The 24,095-nt window shown below is 35.1% G+C and overlaps 3 protein-coding genes across 7 annotated transcripts in view; 2 read left to right on the top strand and 1 right to left on the bottom strand.

Moving 5' to 3' along the window:
- LOC129799524 (NADP-dependent malic enzyme) overlaps positions 1-24,095 on the bottom strand; it is a 150,910-nt gene that overhangs the window by 27,324 nt on the left and 99,491 nt on the right. For 2 of the 5 annotated variants that reach the window (XM_055843479.1, XM_055843481.1), the window contains exon 1: positions 3,214-3,451. The exons of 1 other annotated variant lie outside the window; for it this stretch is intronic. In XM_055843479.1, coding sequence (XP_055699454.1) covers positions 3,214-3,269 — 56 coding nt within the window. In that variant the 5' untranslated portion in view covers positions 3,270-3,451. 2 more of the 5 variants (XM_055843485.1, XM_055843482.1) reach the window with 2 other exon arrangements.
- LOC129799537 (cilia- and flagella-associated protein 97) lies at positions 10,140-11,318 on the top strand. The gene is made up of 2 exons (XM_055843501.1): positions 10,140-11,040; positions 11,119-11,318. Exons 1-2 carry the CDS (start codon positions 10,534-10,536, stop codon positions 11,245-11,247), a joined length of 636 nt encoding a protein of 211 aa, XP_055699476.1. The 5' UTR covers positions 10,140-10,533; the 3' UTR covers positions 11,248-11,318.
- Positions 18,163-22,620, top strand: LOC129799523 (patj homolog). Its single transcript, XM_055843478.1, has one exon. The coding sequence runs from the start codon at positions 19,564-19,566 to the stop codon at positions 21,622-21,624; it is 2,061 nt and encodes a 686-aa protein (XP_055699453.1). The 5' UTR covers positions 18,163-19,563; the 3' UTR covers positions 21,625-22,620.

The raw sequence follows: 24,095 nt of genomic DNA, 5'->3' as shown, positions 1-24,095 counted from the left end.
ATATTCAAAAATTTATAAAATGAACAGTTATAAAAACAAAGCCTTAGGTCAAACCTTACAAGGGGTGAAATCAACGAAGATTCGAAATTGATATCTTTAACGTCTTTAACCCTTTGACTTACAAGTCGTTAATGGGGAGATAAAAAAACCGACAAACACTGGAGCATATTTTTCTGAATGATATAAAATCATCGTCATATGGGGAACTGGGGCATCCCTCAACACGGGGTAGCCCCGAACACTGCAATTTTTTAATTAGAGATTAGACTGCACACTGAAAAAAAAGATGGTGCGATTAATTTTTTTCCTCGTAACTTCACTTTTAAATTAGGTGTAACTTTAAATTTAGGTGTAAAAATATAAACATTTTTTAATGTTAATTTGCACCTTTTTAAGGGTAAAATTAACATGAAAAAGGGTTACTTTAACCCCTAATACACATAAAAAGGGTAATATTTACACCGAAATTAACATTTCCGGAATGTTATTTTAACTTTTTCGGATTTCTCTTAGTGCAGAGGACGAGACCTGTGTCAATTCATAGCTACACTAGAGAAATCCGAAAAAGTTAAAATAACATTCCGGAAATGTTAATTTTACCCTGCAATATTGATCTAAATTCGGTGTAAATATTACCCTTTTTAGGTGTATTAGGGGTTAAAGTTACCTTTCATGTTAATTTTACCCTTAAAAAGGTGTAAAATTATCATTAAAAAAGATTGATATATTTTTACACCTAAAAAGTGTTAAATTTATGAGGAAAAAAAGTTAATCGCACCCCCGTTTTTTTCTCAGTGTACTATTGGGATGCTTGTCCACTGAAGAAATGTTCGACATAGTCCAAGTATCAGTGTTCAATCTTACACCATATTCAGTAATACCCCAATTTTCCATAAGCATAATTTATTAAACTTTTCTGCAATTTTTAGTTTAATTTTATCAATTGAATTTTTCGGATTAGCTTTAGCACTATTTTGTTGTTGAGCTGTAGAAATTCACGTATTTCTGGATAGGAACTCCTTTTGTTTTTTTCTTACCTTTTGTTATCTTGTTTAATGATTTTTTTCCTATTCTAATATATACGAAATAGTTTTTATATTTTTATGGCCAATTTAGGGTAAGTGCTCATAATTTTGTCCAGTTTCTTATTTTGGACACTTTGAAGATAACATTGGACACTAAAAATAAATTGATTAAAATGATGGATTTTTATTCCAATATTTGATGAAAAATGAATTCTATCTAAATATTTGTTCTTTTTGGAAGATTTTGATACTAAATACGTTAAATTTTGAATATGATTTGAGTTGAAATTGCTTTGTTGAAAATTCAGTGTGAGCAATTGCTTACGAGAAATATGACAGAACTTCGTGGCTTACTTCAGTCTTATTTAGTTTTGGTGAAGTACTAACAAAGTTTGTTCGCTGTTTTTGAGTGATATTATTGAATATTCATTGAATATTGTGTTGATTCACATTTATGGTGATTTGTACATTTGACCTGAAGTGAGATTTGCCTTGTGAATTATATTTTTCGTGTGAAAAATGGGAAATTTTTTAAGACATTCACCAGTGAGGTGATGATTCTTATTTTGGACAGGTGTTTTTCTCACGAAATTTCGTGAAGTTTTAGCTTTTGTGATGACTAGGTTGGACAAATGCCTGGAGAAACAAAGGAGCATCATCTCTACGAAAGAGATGTAGCGAGAAATGCCTTGAAAGGCTCCCGGAAAGGCCAGGGAATGAGCGATTCCGCACCTACTTGGGGTATCGAAGTCAACTCACTTTAATGAATGATATGGAAAGTTTCCTGGGCTTCTGTGACATTCTACGTTTCCCTTACATGAACAGGAAGAGGACTTGGTAAGATTGGTTCATAAAATGAAGAACAATGGGCATCCTGTTGAGGTGGATTATCTGTCCAAATTTACAGACAAGTTGTAAAAATTAATAACCAAGTTGTCCAAAATAAGAGTCAAATTCACCTCTACATATCAATTCATTTTTAAACGTATTAAAACTAATTTTAGTAAAAATGAGATGATAAATAGCTTGCCAAGTTTCTAAACAATCCTTCTGAAAAGAGAGTAACAAAAAAAGTCAATTAGTATTGAAAATATCGCACTTCAAACTTGGGATATCGATGCTTATATGCAGACTGTCCAAAATTATAAGCACTTCCCCTAATTAACTTTTGATTTCTTGTGATTGTGTAAGTGCAATTGCAAGACTTCTTCAGAGGAAATTGCTTTGCTTGGAAAATCGTTAAGTTGAATATCGTCCTTTATTGAGAAGTCATATTCAGAAAATACTTTTCCAAGTTGATTTAAATTTAACCATACATTATTCGGTATTTAAAATTTAGCTATGAGTAATACTAGTTTAATCTAACTAATACGATTACCTTTAATCAATTTATTCCAACGCATAAGCGACAAAGTAATTTTAAGACAACCCCTAATTTTTTGTAAGACATTTTTGACTTTGTAAAAGGTCAAGTTATTAGTAAAAATATGATATAACTAGGCGTGTAAGAATTGGCAAAAAATGTTTTTTGTTTCACCAATTCAGGATCTAAAATACGAGCATAATCAAGCTTTGTTACAGATACTTTCAAGCGGAAACTTATAATTCTTTGTATAGTTCTTTTTTGCAAACTAGAACATTCTCCACTTAGTAACAACACTTCAAGATCGTAAGATTGATTAACTTATTAAATCTACACCCTTCAATGAATGATTTTTCGCGCGATATTTTGATTTTTTCAGTAGTACCATTTTTACAACGTATTGTTAAGTTTGCAAGACGTCTTCACAAGTCAGTAATTTCTTTCACTTTATCATCTCTTGGAAAAAATATAATAACGAGACTTTCTAATAACATAATGCCATGAAATTACATGACAATTATATCAAGCAAATAAAAAGTATTTTACGGAAAGGGGAAAAATGCAATTGAACAGTGATCAATGTATGATCTTTGCCTCAGACAATTTCTTATCATTGCGCGAAAAATTGCTCGGGAGAAAACCAGTTGAAAATTATATAATGTCACTATACTGCATGCATTTTAATATCTGGGGAGACAGCTCTAGTGTGATTAGCTGGGTGTGAGTAATTATTGTGGGGAGACACAACAGAAGCTTCCTCATGTGCTGTACGAGTGATCACAAATGAGGTGATCTTGGTGTGATAATGCAAATTAGAATTCTCACCCGTTCTGGCCACTAACGCCATTCTTGTCAGCACATATCGAATTGGAGTTGCCCATTGTTTCCACGCAATTTTTAGAAGGTAATCATTCAAGGAAATTCGTTGGAAAAGATGATTCGCTGGGAAGTACACACAAGATCACAAAGTCTTTCACAGATTCACTTGGATATGATTGCAAAATTTGAAGAGTGAATGGAAAATACAACCGAACTGACACTGGTCAAGTTTACAACTGAATCATAGCGCATGCTAAATCCATGCTATTGAGACAGTAAGTCTCAGCAGAGCGCCCCTCTTTGTTGTATTACGCCGGATTCCGACTTTAATCGACACAACGATTGGTATTCCCCTCCAGAAAACTCCATCAAAATATTGTGAATTGTATTAAAATGATGCGTGAAGAAAAATTTAACACCTTGCTTTCCGGACATTTTCCTTGGTGACACTGGGACAGTAACCTATATCAGATCAATCCTCCGACTTATCAAAGGACACGCACAAATCATCAAGATTTATCGCTGATTTATTGTGATTTCTCAAGCTACCTCCTTTACCATTCGCGACAATGACTCTCAATCACTATAATTAAGTCACCTTTAATCACAGAATTCCAATGGAAATTTATATCATTGCAGGTGTCTCTCTGTCTCTCCCGCCTCTATTATTAATCCACCATTTGTATCTTCATGCAATTTATGTTCACAGATCATTCTCTTTAAAAATATTATTGTGTCATACTATAAATAATTTATTTTTTCCTCCAATATCTGCAAAAAAGCACCATTGAGAAATACGAAGAGAAAGAAAATCCAGAGACCGTGACCAAGGACAAGAGATGAATTAGAATTCTGGACAAGTTGAAAAAAAAATTAATACAATCACTCTAGCAATTTCTGCATTAGTCAGCTTCATTTTGGGGGAAAACATTTTGATCACATGCTGCGCAACAGTGACAAAAAAAGAATAATTGTCTAATAGCCGCAATTTGCAAGAACATGCTAATATATTCGCATTTTGCTTCAGAAGCGAAAACTGCAATGATTGAGGTCATTTTTCAGGGAATTAATCTTCTAAATGGAAACATCAAAAGCGCAACTGTTCTACTTATATCGCAAAAACCATTGATAAGTTTATTTACGTTTATGGTAAGTAAGATTCTTAATTGAAATTTTCAAAATGCGTGAACATTTAACTTCAAATATTTTAAATTTCCACTCAAATTCGTAAAAAAATGTTGTACTCTAAATCAGTGATTATGGTACTATTACAATGAACAAATGAACGTGTATTTATGCACTTTACTATTTTCAAGTGCTTCTACATAGTCGACTTTTCTATGTTGGTTCCTGTCATGACTGTATGATAGTTTTATAATAGAGCAAGAACTAGGGAAATCAGTCAAGACAAGAACCAACACAAAGAAAAATCGATAATGCAGAAGTACTTGAGAACAATAAAGTGCTAAAAACGCGTTCATTTTTCATTGGAATAGCACCATTAAAATTAAAATTCATACCGTGAACCAATTCTAGGTGTATTATAATTCGGTTTAAAGTTGAATTAAAAATTAATAATTATGTATTGAAAGTACAAAATAGGCCATAAATCATAAAATGACTAACTCTTCAGCATAGATGATCACTAAGTTAATGGCTTAATTTGGGTACTAAAGCAGTGACAGTTTTTAAAGATTTACACAGAAGATTTACACAAAAAACATCACCAATTCCAATACACACAAAGTAAAAAGGATAATCGTTAGCTTGCTATTTTACTACGATTATTGTTGTTAAGTTACACAATTATATACATCAGAAAAACATGTGGTATAAAATTGTGTAATATTTCAATATTATGTACTGTTAAATTGTGTAATTTGGAATGAATGACGTATGTGTGTGCGAAGTATTTTGAATACCGTCTGTTTAGGAATCCTGGATCTTTCGAGACCCCAGCCCAGCGAATCCCTCAAAAACCCTGAAAATGATAGCAACTATAACCTTGTGGACAAGCCTACATATTTGAGTAAATTCTGTGCAAAATTCTTATACTTTTTGTGTAATACATGGAGTTCCGCTTTGCAAGAAATTTTTGGGATCGAAAAGAGCCCATGAATTCTCTCCAGTGACAAAGAAAATTTGCATATCTTGAGGAGATATCTTTGTAATAAGATACGTATCGCTGTGATGTATGCAAGCCATTTTCGGCGCCAATTTTTCGGCCCATTTTCAGCACCAACGGTTCATCAGAAATACATTTCAAATTTACCGCGTGATAAATAATGGCCTACATTTAGGGGCAATTCAAAAAATATTTTATAAATAAGCTCCCAATAGTAGGCAATATCCCGGTCAAAATCCCGAAAGCCAAAATCGCGAACGCCAAAATCCCGAAAGCCAAAATCCCGAATGGACCAAAATCCCGAATTCTTAAAAGTGTCATAGTTAGTTCTGCGATTGCATCCGCGCTTGCTGGAGGCAAAGGGAAATCTTCTTTGTCTTGGGAAATTATTCTAAACATTTTCCTACATAATACTTTAATACCTTTCAGGATATTGAACATTCGGGATTTTTGCCTTTTCTGGATTTTGGCTTTCGGGATTTTGGCTGCCACCGGGCAATACATATCAAATTTTTTCAATCCGTTTTCACTTAAGCCGGAACTCCTTGCATTACCTACACAGTAAAAAAGATATGAAATTGGCTAGTTGAATTCTATTAGTTGAATTGAACTGGTTGAAATTTCGAATAACAACCATTGAAAAAATCAACTTTCAATTGAAAAGGAATCAATTAAATTGCAGAACTAGTAAAATTCAACCCTCGATAATGGCCCAAATGCAATAAATAGTAGTAATAATTACTATAATAGTAATAAAATGAAGCAACAAAATGGCATAAACTTCATTCAACGTCTGATTGAATATTGCTACGATTATCGCGTGTAATAGAATCAATTCGATTTTCGTAGTAATTTTTCAATCGATTATCGCAGCAAAAAGTTCAACTTTCAACTAATTTCGTTTGAACTCATTCTTCTTCTTTTTATATTTTGTGTAATTTCAGTACAATTGTTGAAGGAAAATTCAACTTAATTTGCTTTTCAACTTCGAAAATTCAACTTGTTTGCTTTCCAACTTTGCTTACTACGATAATCGTTGCAAATTTACTACAATTATCGATGCTCTCCCATTACACGCGATAATCGTAGTAATTATTTTTTACTGTGTAAATTTAAACGTTACACTAATGTATAGCAGTAGATAAAAATTACACTTGGAATTACACATTTAATAAAAATGAGGAGATTACTTGTTAGTTAATGGTAGGGTGGAATCACCAGTTCTCGCCAGTACCCCACTTCTCGCCACTTACATTGAAATCGCTATTTTTCGCAATTTATGAAATAAATGAGTCGCAATTTTTTTGTATTGTTTCTGCTTCTACGCATAGAATCGAAAAATAATAATTATTCGTTTTGGATTCACGATTTTGATCACTTTTTAGAGCAATATTTTAAGCAAGTGCATCGAATCCAACATCTCTTACCAAATGTACTAAGTGTCGTCAAATTTTCATCAGGCCAAAAATACCTATTTGGGTAAATAATTTGTCTATTGAATATTTAATTGCACTTGTGGAATACATAAAATTTGTATTTAGTCAATTAATATTTCATTTTATATTATTTTTGTATAAAAATGAGGCATGGCGAGAAGTGGTAATATTCTGGAATTGATTTTACCACCTGTCGCCATATCTTTTCAATAGGCGACGCTAACTTCACTTCGTACATTCTCAGTTGTCAAATCTGCATTGTTTACTTTCTGCAAAAGCCCCATAATTTGATTTCTCAAATAAAAGTGATGAAAAATCATTTAAAGAGAGTAACAATAAAGTGATCACAAGGAAAGAGAAATGGTGAATGTATTCTTTTCATAGCATTGCCTAAAATAACCGAGTGTAGTTCTTTTCAAGTGGGTGGCGAGAAGTGGTTACAAATTTTACAAAACTGGCGAAAAGTGGTAAAAAGTGGCGACGAAATGGTTATTTTTGCATTATTAATAAAAATCAGTTTTTTAAGTAGTCCAGCGTTATGTTCTAGGATTATTGTTTTTACGTATCTAGAGCCAATACATCTAAGTAACTTTGTGTCAAATTTGACTTATCTTGTAACAAGGATTCAAAAGTTATGATTAAATGAATTTAATTTTTTCCTAAACATGGCGATAGCCGGTTATTCCACCCTATTGTAAAAAGAATTGAGATAAAAAAGATAGTATTCTCACAGAGTCTTAAAATTCAGTTTACGAGGATAGACTATAAACACACACTGAATTATAATAAAATTATTGAAATTGGTCAAATAGGTATGCCTTAACATATTTTAGGTCATAAAATTTATTACAAGTTCGTATTCGCGTTTTTAAGGCATTCAACCATAAAATTGTGTAAATCATTTTTCGATTTACAGTAGAGTCTTCCAAATTAGAATTCTTGGGGGGTAGTTTGACATTTCTCACTTCCCAAATTCACAACACGAATTTTTCAACCTAACCCCGCAATTGACAAGTCGATAATATCCCTTCGGATTAACTATACGAGAAATCTCCGAATGACTAACATTTTTTTTTTCAGAACATTAAATTTATAATCCACGAGTATCAAGACATCTTATCTCCAAATATGAAGTCTATTGACCAAGGTCAGTATTCTCTTTTAAAAACAAAAACTGCGACTGCAAAGAATGTATTCGGGACTAGTAAGTTTTCTGATAAAGAATGTCACGTTATTTTATGCAACAATTTGAGTGACTTTGAATCACAAAGGAGCAGTTAATGACTTAATATCGATACAAATCATGCGATTTGCGTGATATAAAGCAGTTACTTAACCACTCAGATTGTTCTAAACTTTAAACACGCTTTTCTAATACAGCAATACATTTTTAATGTGAAGAAAATTTATGTAAGGGTGATACAGTGTATAATAATGTATAAGCATAGAGATTAAAATTAAACCCTTTAACCCACATTAGAGTCTGTGGAATAACACCTTTACTCTGGCTTATGCTGTACAACGTGAATAAATATTAGATGACATTCTCTTGGTGAAATAATATAAAGTAGTTTCATCTCTCAGACCTTTGTTTATTCTATAAGCACAGCGTCTATTTCAGAAACAATATTATTGTTCCCATTTTAATTCTTACAAGACCTAGATTCGGATCTAAATGAACTCCAGTATTCCATCACGTTAGAACAAATTGTCATGTCGTATTCTATTGATTGCTCATTTATAGAACACCTTTATATTTAATAATACGGCTCAATTCACAGTCCTTTTGTTGCTCGAATTCTGGTGATTCTAGTGAAAGCGTGATGTAATATATAAATCCCTCGATATTTCATGTTCTCAAAACTCAGCACCTAACCTACAATATTGCATATTCTGACGTTATTTTAAAAATTTAATATCCTGTGAAGAGTGACGATGTTTACCCGTCCGTATAGAAAAAGATCTATAGACCAAGCGGTTATTGATAGCAAAAGTAAATTAAGTTCTTATTAATATGAAAGGTCTTCAAATCCTTTTCAAGTTCGAAATTCGAAAGAGTCATGACCGATTATGAATTAACATTTTGGGAAGGTTTCGAACTGATGATTGTATAGTCCTTAAATGTTATTATAGTTATGTAACCTAGAGCAAGAATCAATAAATTCTAATTATCATTCTAGTCCCAGCTTCATTAGATTCTTTTTGGCATTAAAAATGTGTTCGAATCTTCGAACACATTTCGAAGATTCGATTTTCGTTCGAAATGAGCAGCGAACTTCTTTTTCTCCTCCCGTTTAACGTTTTAGCAGTCGGATTGACTGAACTTAAATTTGCAGAATTCACTACAGGTAATTCGACTGGGACTGACAACCCCATCAATAATGCATGTTTGGAAATAAGGGAAGAGTACCCCGGATCGGAATGTTAAGAGACATGTTCGATATTCAGTTGAAAATTCAAGTCTCAAAATATTATTTGGTATTTTTGTGTATGCTAATCGGTTTATTTGTGATCCATTTAACTATATCTGTGCATTTGAATTTTAAAATTTTACAATAAATTTTTAAAAAATAGATGTAATTGCAAATAAGTACTCTGTACCTCGGATCGTCACGAATTTAATGAGGTGCCTCACGGAAAAATAGTTTTGTAAATTGAATCTGAACTAATGCACTGCATTCTTGTGAGAGTAGCTAATAGAAAAAGTAGCTAATAATTTTTAAAAAATCACTTGAAATTGGTGCAACAATATGGTAATAAGCTGACGATCCTAGGAACACTGCCGATCGCTGGTACTCTTCCCTTATCGACTGCGAGAAAACATTATTCATCTATGGAATGATGAACCGCATTTAATAGTAAAAATAAGAAATTAGCCGAAGATCTTTCTGTAAAATAATAATAATCTCAAAAAGATGTTGTTCATCAAATAACTTGAATGAAAAGGATCCTACTTCAAAGAATCATTTCAGGGATACAAAAAAGGATCTCATGCACTTATTCTTCAGACGAAATTAAACGAAACAAAATTTAAACTTATATGTATACTTCGGGAGCGAAAACTATAAGGGAACTTTAAAATACAACACTCTGTGAAACTGCTATACATTTGATCAATTTAAAAAAAAAAGTATTACTCGGCGATGAATTAAAGTACTTTAAGGTAATTCATTGAAAATATTAAATTTTGATGTCTTTACAAAGTACCAATATTCTTAATTAAATATTGAACACACGAGCTCGAGTATTCCGCGAATTGTTTTTAGCTTGGACACCTCTCCTATGATGGAGAGCTTTATTATTAGCTTTCTGAAATAATAGGTACTTTTCCGTGAATTTTGGAAGCAATCTTTTTTTTGTCGAAGATTATATCTTATTAACACCCACAATCTTAACACTGAAGATTTCTGGACGCTCGGAAAATTGAAATTTCCGGCAAAGTGAGCAAGCAGCCAAATTTCATGTCACAATAAACTAATTTGAAAATATGAATTTATTTTATCGATTAAAACACGGTAGACTCCCCCCTACGTCTAGGACAAAAAACTCAAACAAGGGTTTGATCAATACTTTTTTCCGTGTCCACTCAACAACTTCGACCAGAGCACACAGAGACGGAAAATTCGCCCCAGTGACGCTCAGTAGTTTCACTGGCCAGTTGCCAGGGAGAAGTTGGTGGCTTTTTTTCCGTATCATTTCACCAATTTTCTGTGTCTCATTCTTCCCTCGTTTTCCCGGAAGTATATAGCTAATATCAATCTGACAATGGCCAAAACACCCAAGACAATGGTGGAATTAATTGATGAGACTGCTTATGAGGAGGAGGAAGAAGAAATTGTTGAGGAAGATCTTGGTTCAGTGGAAACATCAGAGAAATCTTCAAATATATCCATCCCAGAAGCATCCCATGTCAAAGAACAATTCCTAGCTCAAGAGAATACAAAGGAAATCCAAGAAGAGGAACCAGAGAATACCAAGGAAGATTACGAAAATGAAACTTTAGAGTATGAGTCAAATTTTGAGGTGGAAATTAGAAGCACACCACCCAGCAATTTACCAGAAGGAGTTCACCTTTTCAATATGAGCCTCTTGCATTCCACCCTTGATGACATTTCCCTTCCGCCCATGCGAAGGAGACCCTTCAAGAATGGCACTAGGCAAAGTTTAACCTTTACCAATGACCAAATGTGGGAGATTGAGAGACAAAATCGCATCTTAATGGAGAGAATCTTTCGCCCATCTGGCTCAAGTCGCTGCTCCCTGAGGCCACCGGTAAGTTAATATTCATGAAAAGTCCTACTTAAAATTAATTCAAAAGCATAGTCATAAATTTTTAAATGTTTCTTGTAGGAGTTTCAGCCAAATTCAAGAACTTCAAGCGCAGCAATCAATAGGAAGAAGCGCGATCGCCAAATTCAATTGGATAATCAAGTACTTTACAGAAAATTGCAAGCAATTAAATCAAGACGACCAAAATAATTTAGAAGAAGTACCGCACATTTTATATATATATACCCTTTTTCAATAAACACTTTTTAACCAAACTTTAACCAAAAGGATATATGTAGAAATTGTAGTATTTTTCAATTAAAAAAAGAGAATATTTTTTATAAAGTGAAAGAATACTGTGGAATATCTAATCCAGGCAATGTTCTATTATTTTTTTAAATATTTTTTTTTTGTTAAAAAGAATAGAAAATGTAAATATATAAGTTCAGCAAAATTTCGTCATGAGTAAAATTTTTCATTCCAAACAGTAAATAGGGTAAGTGTGCGAAATTCCGGCCAGCTTGCAATTCCGGCCACCTTTTTTTCCCTCGAATTTCCATGATTTTTTAGTTTTTACATACTCTAGAGATTATACAATGCAAAAGAATAACAAAAAATGTAGCTTTGACAAACGAGATGACGTGAAAAAGACATTGGAAGAATTCCCGAAGGGCAAGGAACTGTGAGAATGAAGGTGGCCGAAATAGGGCACCAACGCTATGTCTATATTTTTATTCATTTTAAAATGTATTAAGAACGATTTTAAAGTAAATAAAGACGATAAACTTTCTACAAGGTTCTTGGCAACACTCCTAAAGTAGAAGGAATGAAAAAAAAACAATTTCTATTAAAGATATTACATTTCAAACTTGAGACTTTGGTGCTTGCATGCAACTATGCCGAAATTTGGCACACTTACCCTAACATCATGACGATTAAGCAATTTTTTGCCATAAATATTACATTAAAAATTTATTAAAATTAATTGTTTGAATATCGAGCTTAAATTTTACCAGTTATATTTACCAAAATTCTCACCAAAATATCATGTCTAAACATTAAAAAAGATTTAAGAACCTTTTACATAAATCGTAAACAATTGGTTTAATAATAAATTAAGTTAGAGTTTTAGATAGTATCAGTCATGTGATAGATATCATCAAATGCTGTGGTTTATACTCTATTTTCACGATGAATAATCAAATATGTCTTAGAAACCTTTGACCGATAAAAATATCAACTTTTGGAAAACAATTATTTTTAATATCAAAAAAATTTTTGAAGTACATAAATAACATCTATGGATAATAGATAACTCGTTTGCAAAACGAAAGATTTAAATAAAAGCAATTCTTATCGTTTTTCCACCTGATATCTCAAATATAGCATTGTCAAGAAACTTTTGGCCGATACTGTATTTCCATCTCGGTTGGGATATTTTTCCAAATAATTGAAGGACTAAAGTAGCAAAAAAATCCATTCCTTACAGCAATTCGGATAACAATTGCGCAAATATAAATTATTTAAAATCACACAATTTACGCATCGCTCCTTGGAAATTACAAGGGGCTAACTCAGTTTTTTGCGATTTTGAGATTTTAAGGAACCAATGTAAATTTCATACACTTTTTAAATGATACAAGTAAATATCATTATTAGAAATATTTTTCAAAATTTCACTCTTTTATTGCTTACGCAATTTTATTTGAACTAAAGGGGCACAAAATTGATTTACCGTTCACACATTTACGAAACAAGGAACTAATTCATGCAAGTTGATCCCTTGCCATTCTTATTTCAGGAAAATTTGCCAATCATTTAGCATAACAAGAAGCTAACTCTAGCTGTTAAAACTGGGGTGACATGATAACTTATTTTCAATACTATCGACTGTCGATTCTGAAAACTTTAAACGATAGCTGCAATTCCTGTAATTAATATAGATGTTTATGAACAGTCTCATTCTTTTAAGGATGTCGTAATAAATAGCCCAACAATCCGTAATAACTTGACATTCACTTAATCAGATATATATTTATCGATATTCCATGTTTTAATGGTAACATACTTCCTTTTCATTTTATATAATCATAATGTATGTAAAAATTTAGGAAGAAACACATATAGGGGAATGTTGGCATGGTTCGCACAGAGTGAACCTTGAAACAACACAAATTTTCTCTTTGTTTGCAAAGAACTAGTTCGTCATTTCTAGCCATAAGATTGATCATTACTAAGCTCATGAAACGAGATGAAAAATGGTAAGTCAGCCCTTTGCAAACAAAGAGAAAATTCTCATTGTTTGAAGGTTCACTCTGTGCGAACCATGCCTATATTCCTCTATGATTTTTATTCATCCTGAATACAAATTTTTTAACATAATCCCACAATTGACATTTTGAATCCAAATGTCGTTCGAACTTGAGAGATTCAGATTTGAAAGACTCTACTGGGATTTCGCAAACCCACTTATGCATGCCTACCATTGGGAGCTAATTTGTGAAATCATTTCTTGAAATTCTCTTAAATGTATGCAAAATTTTTTGAGGCAGTAAAATAGCCTGAAAAATTGCCGCTAAAATTATTTTGCATATAACACGGCGTTTTTGTAACTTATTCAAAAGACATCTACTGCGAGTATTTAGGACAATATCCCGGACCCCCTGTATGTATACTTGTAGCTAGAATTGTGCCCCTGTAATGTCTATTAAGCAGTATTACTTATTTTCAATGAAAAATTAATCATGCACACAGAGAAATTTCACTGGAATGACAACTCCAATTGGTGTTGCCGGACACACCAACCTCAACCCCAAAATCAACTAACCCCAATTCGGTGTTCAGAATACACCAATTGGTGCCAAAAAAGCTACCAACACCGGTTTTGGGTTTCCGATTACACCAATTTCACACCAATTATTAACACCAAATTTAGGGTTGTTGGAACACCATTGTGGATTTTGTTTCACACCATCTTAATAAAATATGGGTGTTCTTTTTACACCAATAAAAGTGTGAATTTTCCACCACTTTTTTTTTAATATAACGAATTTTGAAAATGCTCCCATATCGAAATCCATATCCGTATCGACATAAAATAAATAAAACACAATTTTTGTATCCATGCTAAAACTTTTAATTCTACAAATTTTTAAATCAGAATTTACAACATTAATATAAAATTAATTTTATTTCATTTAATTATATTCTAATTAAGAAAGTTTAAGAAAGAAGTTTTTAGTATATGAAAACCTACTTGTTTTTATAATGTACCTGGGTTGATGGGGTTGTATTCTTCTTCGGAAATTTTCAACTGGGAAATGCTGGGAAATTTTATATATTGAGTAATCTTTTCCCAATTCACGAGAGGCTTGCAATCAGCATAGAACTCCTCAAAATCAAAATTAATCTAGAAATAAAGAGAATACAAAATAATGTCAAATAATTAATAGATAGATGGATAGGTATTTATACATATTTCTCAATATAAATAATTATGTTTACGGTACACCTTTTAGCTCAGTATAATTTCAAGAAATCAAAATCCGCGTTTCTTTCCCTCTCACAAGATATACATAAGTCCTATCCCACTCTTTCTTTTTCAAAATTGGACTAAATTAAATTTGGTGTGATGTTCAAAAAAAAAGAAGAAGAGTTCGAAAGTGTAAGATAGACATATGCTAAGCTGAGAAAGAAAGGGATGTGAATTTTGATTTTATGACATTTTCCTGATATAAAAAATGTGCGTTATTAAAAAAGAAATTAGTAGAGTGCTTTCTCTCTATAATGCACAGTTTCGGTACGTTTTTTGAAAGTGCCCTCTCCGAATATGCACAACTTTTTTTTTTGAAATTTCCAACAGTTTTTTTCTTTCTTTTAATAAATTATCATTTTTTTTATTTTTCTAGAATTTTCCGTGTTATTTTAACTATAATATGAGACAGAAAAAATGAAATAATTAAAGTTAAAAACGAGAAAAATTAGTTACCAAGAAAATAATTTCTTTTGTTACTTTGTCAAAATGTAAACAAATTGATTTTGAATGCAACCGACACAAAAGCTGTGCATTGTGCATACTGTAGAACTATAAGTTTTGTTTAAAATTATATAAATTACCTACCTCGGTAAAATTCTCCACGACCTCAAAGGCATAAACGGTTGAAAATTATGATGATGATGATAATTCTAAAAATCTCGTACTTTTTCAATTTCGTTGATCATAATACTTCCACATTTTCCGTACTGCCCTTTTTAGACTCTTGGATTATTCGCCCAATTTTGACTGAAATTTTTCAAAAAAACGTCAGTAAAAATGCATTAACACAATATTAAATAAATAATTGGGATTTTGGAGATCTACTGTACTGAGGGGAAATTTTCTGATAAAAATGATTGATCAAAAGGCACACTCACCAGGGAATCTCTGCGCAATTTTCACTGGAAAACCCAAATTGGCACAAAAGAAAAAACACTTTTGTCACGGAAATATTATCTAAATTTTCAGTAAATAAAATACTTTCCAAAATTAACACAATAAACAAATGATATAAAGCGCAGAATGATTTCCGCACTCTTCGCTGGCCAATTTGTTACTGATGCAGTGGGGAGCAAAGAGAGCGCACGAAGGATAGTGAAGAACACCGCTTGGCGTTTCGGCAGCACCTTTATAGAGAATTGATGGTGTTACTATTACACCATTTTAGACATTTCTGTGGTGGAGTTAATACAACACCTCCAAAGCAGTTCATACAACACCATTGATTTAAAACTTGGTGTTAATTTGGTGTGAATGGTACTACGTTTGGTGTTCAATCAACTCCAACACCAAAATCAACCCCAAATTCAACACCGCTTTCTTAAAATCACTTCTCTGTGTGTGGCTGTACAAATCTACCCTACATTCCCCTATACGAATTTTCAAATGTGGTTCTGGAAATTTCATGTAAATTTTTAAACTTGAACTATTTCATTTGTTAGACAAAATTCAATATTCAAGTATTTTCAATTCAGGATCTGCCCGTGAAACCAAATATCCTTGGCCGGAATTCAATGCATACTCGAGGTGTTATTTACATAAAGTCAATATATTGGCATATTTGCATTCTGAAGTATTTCCATTCTCTGCACTTCTTTGAAATCTGATAAATTCTTCACAATTCTTCCACTACAAACTTTATATTAGTTTATTGATGTTGTTATCCCCATAAATTGCAAGAGTTTATGCACTCAAAAGAACTTTTGTTAAACAAGTCTCATGGCGCAACAAGTGAGGGGCGCACTCTCAAGAAGAATTTCATTTGGATAGGTCCTTAGAGGAAAAAATATTCCTAGCAAAATTCAAGAGAATGGTAGCAGCACAAAGGACGCTTTTTGAAGAGAATTGCAGGACAAACTCATGCGATATAGCCAGTCATCAACCAACTACATAACTCCACTGAGCTTTGAGAAAATAAAGGCTCAAATGGCACAAAAGGTAACAAATCCTTTGGGGAGCGCAATAGTGATGGAGCAAAACAAGGTCAAAAGGACACCACACAATTTACCTCAATTGCAATGCCTGCCAGGGAACTTTGTTAAAGAGTCTCTTCATTGAAAACATTTTTGTGTTTACCAAACTCTCTGTTCCTTTATTGGTCCAATAAACCAAAGGATTTGTTACCTTTTGTGCCATTTGAGCCTTTATTTTCTCAAAGCTCAGTGGAGTTATGTAGTTGGTTGATGACTGGCTATATCGCATGAGTTTGTCCTGCAATTCTCTTCAAAAAGCGTCCTTTGTGCTGCTACCATTCTCTTGAATTTTGCTAGGAATATTTTTTCCTCTAAGGACCTATCCAAATGAAATTCTTCTTGAGAGTGCGCCCCTCACTTGTTGCGCCATGAGACTTGTTTAACAAAAGTTCTTTTGAGTGCATAAACTCTTGCAATTTATGGGGATAACAACATCAATAAACTAATATAAAGTTTGTAGTGGAAGAATTGTGAAGAATTTATCAGATTTCAAAGAAGTGCAGAGAATGGAAATACTTCAGAATGCAAATATGCCAATATATTGACTTTATGTAAATAACACCTCGAGTATGCATTGAATTCCAGCCAAGGATATTTGGTTTCACGGGCAGATCCTGAATTGAAAATACTTGAATATTCAATATTCAAGTATTTTCAATTCAGGATCTGCCCGTGAAACCAAATATCCTTGGCCGGAATTCAATGCATACTCGAGGTGTTATTTACATAAAGTCAATATATTGGCATATTTGCATTCTGAAGTATTTCCATTCTCTGCACTTCTTTGAAATCTGATAAATTCTTCACAATTCTTCCACTACAAACTTTATATTAGTTTATTGATGTTGTTATCCCCATAAATTGCAAGAGTTTATGCACTCAAAAGAACTTTTGTTAAACAAGTCTCATGGCGCAACAAGTGAGGGGCGCACTCTCAAGAAGAATTTCATTTGGATAGGTCCTTAGAGGAAAAAATATTCCTAGCAAAATTCAAGAGAATGGTAGCAGCACAAAGGACGCTTTTTGAAGAGAATTGCAGGACAAACTCATGCGATATAGCCAGTCATCAACCAACTACATAACTCCACTGAGCTTTGAGAAAATAAAGGCTCAAATGGCACAAAAGGTAACAAATTTCCCAGGGATATTGTAGTGTTCCAGAGTTAACTTTATACAAGTCACCCAAAAAGATGGGAGCTCTTTTTTCTTCTTTATGAGAGATGATGTGCAAAAAACCCAAAAGAGTAGAGAATCAACACTGAGAAGTTTTCCCGAATCTGGCGAACCCTGACATCTCCCACAGCCGAAAATTTCGCAGTTGGAGAAGCAAAATTTATCTTTCGATAAGATTTGTGCGTCACTGAATTTGCGCATTGTCTTCCCATGCTTGTTTTTCCTCTCCAACACACATATATATGCTTCTATGCTCTCTTGTGAAAATCGACATGGCAACCAAATGTGTATACAGTCTGATGAATCTCTTGTACGGGGCGCGGAAAATGCGGTACCCCACCATGCGCGCGCTTATCTAATAACCCAACAGTTTGGTAGACCATGTTAGTATGTAGCTCTCTCTTTTGGCTTTTGCACATGTATTGGAGGAAAACACGAGGAAAATTGTGTGGAAAAGTGTCGGTGAAAGAGAGAAAGAAAACACAGAGGGAAAGTGCAAAAAGAACAGAAAAAAGAATCCGATGAGAATGTCAGAATTGGAGAGACGGCATATTAGAACATTACGATTTGGAGTAAACGCAGTGCAGACACGGAAAGAGCTGCTTCGTGTTTAAATTTTTAGTGTCAGGAGAGTTCTAGTGAGAGCAAGAGAACACAAGGTTCTGTGGACGTGAAATTGACCAAAAGAAAAAAGAAAAATAGTTGTGAATAAAATGTACTTAATCCCCAACTAAATAAGTGAAAATTTCAATCGTTTTAACCCAAAACCAGTTCCCTAAGTGTGAGATTTTCCAGCTGCGTCGGGATTTGTGAAGAAAACTCTCCGGATTATATACAAGTTTTCGAAATAGTTGACTCTACGTACTGTTTCTGACCATTTTTGCGAGTAGTTACCCAGTGTAAAGGGGTGGAAAAGACTTTTTCATTGAACCAAACCCCAATACACAAACACGTATTCTCTAGTTTATAGTTACTCAGGCTAAAGAGGAAAAGTTGTACAGGGAAAACAGCCTGACTTTCGCCCTCGAGAGAGTTAGAGAATGAAAATAAACTTGACAATACGGACTAATAATGAGGGTATATCACAATATAGTACGCTAGTGGTAAAATACTAGAGAATCTTGAACAAAGTTACATAATTAAACAATACGTTGGAGGAGTGACTATCCCTATTGATCCTAAGTCTTGTGTTTTTCCTTCCCATCTGAGCAAGAACAACAAAAAAAAACTTTCACTGCTTTTCACCGTAGATTTTATTCCCTTGAGTGACTATGTGTAGGGGATAAAGGATATAAAAAGAGAATCCTACAAGAGATATTGATACACGGAAAAGAGAAACGTGAAAAAAATCGTGTTTGTGGTTTTCTCCAAGAGAGAGAGGATTTTCCACCAGTGATCCCTTCCGGCTTCCAACTTACGGTTGACAGAAAACAAAGACCAAAGTGTAGTGATTCAACCAAGTAACAAAATTCAGAAAAAGAATCCTTAATTAACGTGTAAATTTTCCTCGTGTGAAAATTCTCCAGAGAAATTCAAGGGAAAGTAGTGAAAAATTCAAAAGGAAAAGATTGTATAGTGGTTGAAAGAAAACTCTTTCCCAAAAAAGAGTTGTGTTGTGTGGGAAAAGTCTGTTGCTTCATCTTTGTTAGTCACCCTACACCTTCTCCTCCTTCTCGACCATATCTACCGCCAAGTTTTCTTCTCGTGAGTGCTGTGAAGTTTTAATGAGGGTAAGAAACTGAAGGAATAAGGAATATTGCAACACCCAGAATCCTAAGTCATATTAGATGATTGTCCAGCGGGTGGATGATCACTTGGTGAGATAGAGGTTCAAGGGAGAAAGAGATGGTTCTGAGCACCGAGTGGTCCCAAGTGGAGGTCATCGATCTGATCAACGACGGCAACGGACTGGGCTTTATGCTAGTGGGTGGACGAAGTACAGGTGTCGTGATAAAGGCTCTCATCCCAGGTGGTGTGGCTGAACGCGACGGACGCCTTCAGTGTGGTGATCACGTCTTGCAAATTGGCGAAGTTAATCTACGCGGATTCAGTTCAGAGCAAGTGGCCACGGTGCTACGACAAACTGGCGCTCAAGTTCGTCTCATTGTGGCACGCCCAGTGGAGCCAACGTCCCCCGACTATCAGTCCCTGGCCACGCACGCTCCCATCATTCCCACAAAACTCCTGTCTGACCCTGAAGAGCTCGAACGTCAGCTCCTCCAGACAGCCGGTTATACCCAGGCGGCTCTCCTCGCCGCCGCCGCCGCATCCCCCACAGCCGCCGCCCTTGTGGAGGGTCTCGAGGCGACAGTGGAGGTGTTTGCCGTGCCAGACATGGCGGGTGGCGGTGGTGAGGGTGTCAGGAAGAACAGCTGCGTGTCACCGTCGACCGCCACAGTGCCACCGCTGCATCTTCCCTCCCCGCCACCGCTGCCCGATTCCTCACCCCCGCCCCTCATCAGTGACTACCTGGACCTGCCCGAGACGGAAACCTACCAAGTGGAATTGCGAAAAAATGTATACGGTCTCGGGATAACGGTGGCGGGCTACGTGTGCCAAGAGGAGGATCTCTCAGGGATCTTCGTGAAGAGTATCATTGAGGGAAGTGCTGCCGAAATGAGTGGTAAGATCCAAATTAATGATCGCATCGTGGCTGTCGATGGCAAGTCACTCAGTGGAGTCACAAATCATCAGGCTGTTGAAATTCTCCGTAATACCGATATCGCTGTCAATTTAACACTAGAGCGCTTCCTGCGTGGCCGAAAATACGAACATCTCCAACTGGCACTCACTGAACCCCAACTACCACCACCACCACCCACCCATCCGCCCCCCTCAAATACCACCTCACCATCAATCACCCTTCTACCATGGATGCCACCGACGGATGGCGATGCCGGTGATGATGTCGACAGTATCATCAGCATCGACCGCGATCCCAATGTCATTGAACCAGAAATGGAGTCCAACACCACCGTGGACTCCAATGTGTTCGCCGTGGAAAATGGTGAGGCATCGGAAGAGGAATCCGAGGCAACACCCACCCCAACTCCCAGCTGTGACTCAGCCAAAGCTCACTGGAGTAAAGAAATGCCCGACCTCAAAATTGTCGTTGCACATATCAATAAACTCTCGGGGCTGGGTATCAGCCTCGAAGGAACTGTTGAGGTTGAGGGTGGCGTTGAGATGCGCCCCCATCACTACATTCGGTCAATTCTGGAAGAGGGACCAGTTGGTCGAGAAGGCACCCTTAAGCCCGGCGATGAACTCCTGCAAGTCAATGAACACCGGCTTCAGGGCCTCAAGCACACTGATGTTGTCAAAGTTCTCAAGGAACTCCCCATGACTGTGAAACTGGTCTGTGCCCGAAGTCACAAGCCACCATCTGTGATCAACACCTCCCAGAGCCCTGAGGCCTTTGAGGCACGCAGTATCCTTGCCGGTGGACTGCAGAGTCTCCAGAATCTTCTCACCAAAGCCCAATCAGAGAGTTCTCTCTACACCTCCAGTACAGCCACACTGACTGACCAACAGCGCTCAAAGAGCGTCGAACAGGTGTCCGGACTGGCACTATGGAGCACCGAAGTGATTTACATAGACATTGAGAAGACAGAACGTGGCTTTGGGTTCTCCATTCTCGACTACCAGGATCCCCTAGATCCCGAGGGAACTGTGATTGTGGTACGTGGACTGATACCAGGCGGTTCGGCTGAGACAACAAATCTCATCTTTCCCGGCGACCGACTTGTCTCCGTCGCGGACCATCACTTGCACGGTCGGACACTGGACGAGGCGGTGAGTATCCTCAAGGGTATGCCAACAGGCATTGTCCGCATTGGACTTTGCCGGCCACTCTCCACCTCCGACAACAATGTGTCATCCGCGGCGGAGACACCGACCACATAGCTAGACATCATAGAAATATTTTTCGAATTGGATATTTGAGATTTGTTAAAATCCCTCATCAGTAACGCAATTAAACCCAAGCTATGGCAAATTCATCAGCAAAGGGTACACTTTCAATAGAAATTTTACCAATATGCCCCTAACAATACAGAAGGCATTTTAAAATCCCTATTGAATACCCCCTTTGTAACAATCATCACTAATTACAAATTTAATATTTAATGATAAGTTCATTCACTTTTGCTTCCAATGAAATTTCCCACATAGTGAAACACCTAAGAATAAATTATTGCAAAATTTAACACATTCTTCCACTCCTTGCAATTGGGAGATGAAGAATTTAAGACTTGAGGAAAAAGAAATATATATTAAACACAAAAAAAACCGTCTCGAAGACACCCTCTCTCTATCATCTTTGACTTGAAAAAAAAACACACACCAAGCACACACTCCTTTTGAACTTTTCTGCAAAGCGCAGATGAAGATATACAAACAAGAGGGGAATATAACTAGGCAATTTAGCGAAACACGCACTTTGAGAAGATTTTCGTGAAATTATCCTAAGCATATCAATGGTCCCCATAAAAACGTGCAAAACGGCACAGATTTCAAGTGTCAACAGTTCATATTTGCATAAATAGCGACATCATTCCCATCTTTTCATCAGTAAAATCTTGTAAAAGAGTTTTCTCCCAATCCCTTTTTGGCTTTCTGAGCAATTTACACAGAAATCGCATTCCTTATGGAAGATTGCATTGTGTTATTTACGTTAAAGGAAAGTATGAGTTTGTTCTAGACTCTAGAGAGTTTAAAGAGGATGTAACTGATGTTAACTGAAACCAATAAATAAAATAGCAAATTGCAGAATAAATGAAATATACGATGCAGCACGTGCTTCTTTTTTTATATCAATAGATTAACAATTTATAGCCTTTTCATACTGCAAATTCAGGTGGCACCTGCATATGGTGGAAGATTGGTATTTTTGCCACGTTTTCCACGTTTTGCAATATTTAAAGTGTACCTGAAAAATCTTTGCTTTAAGATTTAGTTTATTCAAAGAATTTTCCTTCTTTTTTTTCCACAAACTTGATGAATAATGCAACAATCATAGCCGATAACGTTGTTTATTTTAATCCGAATTAAATTAATCTTAAAAATTCAGAATGAAAATAAGATAATATTAGAGAAGACAGTTAATTTATATTGTGTTTGTCCCAATTTTCAGCTTTCTATGCTATATTTCCATATTATTTTAATCAATAATTTTAATAGTTTAGTTCAGCAAGCGAGACCATCTGAATTATTACAGTGCGACTTAAGAATACTCCGATAAAAATTACTATAAAAAACAATTAAGAAAAATTCGCAATTAACCCAATTTAGAGAATTTTCTGAAATAAACTTTTTATTGCAAACCATTCTAGGTTAGAGGAAGGTCAAATAAGTTCCGAACACCTCATCGATTTTCAGGATTTCAAGTCCTAATTGACTCGCTTAATCAAAATTAGAAGTTTTAAAAAGAAAATGGGAATCCAAAGGTGCCACCTATCTTCCAATTTCGCAAAGGTCAAGTCCCAGCGGTAAATGATATTTACTGCTCAATTTCGACCATATGGGATACATTGTAAATTAAGGCGAGAAATTCAGTCTTGATTCTGTTTTTTTTTGTTAATTTGGCTAATAAAAGAATAATTCAAGAATTTCACTGCTACTCACTGGAATACGGCACAATTAATAAAAGTTTTAAAGCTTCGGATGATGTAAGTTTTGTGCCCCTCATTTTTTCTTATGTTTCTTAGCCAATTTGACCCATGACAATGTCAAATTTATTAGTTAGTTCTAGTGTAAGTGTGTCAAATTCCGGCCAGCTTGCAATTTCGGCCACCTTTTTTGTTCCTCGAATTTCCATGCATTTTTAGTTTTACATACTCTAGAGATTATACAATGCAAGAGAATAACAAAAAATGTAGCTTCGACAAACGAGATGACGTGAAAAGGGCATTGGAAGACTTCCTGAAGGGCAAGGAACTATGAGAATGAAGGTGGCCGAAATAGGCCACCAAAGCTATGTCGACATTTTTATTCATTTTAAAATATATTAAGAATGATTTTAGAGTAAATAAAGACGGTAAACTGTCTACAAGGTTCTAAGCAACACTCCTTAAGTAGAAGGAATAAAAAAAATCAATTTCTATGAAAGATATTACATTTCAAACTTGAGACTTTGGCGCTTTCATGAAACTATGCCGAAATTTGGCACACTTACCCTATACCTGAAAAGGACCATGGGTAAAATTCATTTTGGAAAATAAAAAAAGAATCGAGTTGTACGACTCTTTTCTTCTCATCTGAACCAATAAGACTATCCCTACTTAAAAGATGAAAATTGATCCGCAGAGGAATTCTGTAACAGTATGACATTGTCATATGTCAAATTTAGAATTTTTTATGTGGTAAAACTGGCGACT

This window comes from Phlebotomus papatasi, chromosome 1, assembly GCF_024763615.1.
Source record: "Phlebotomus papatasi isolate M1 chromosome 1, Ppap_2.1, whole genome shotgun sequence".
NCBI classification, from domain to species: domain Eukaryota; kingdom Metazoa; phylum Arthropoda; class Insecta; order Diptera; family Psychodidae; genus Phlebotomus; species Phlebotomus papatasi.
Note: the sequence above shows the minus strand (reverse complement) of the source record. Positions and strands in the feature narration are given on the sequence as shown.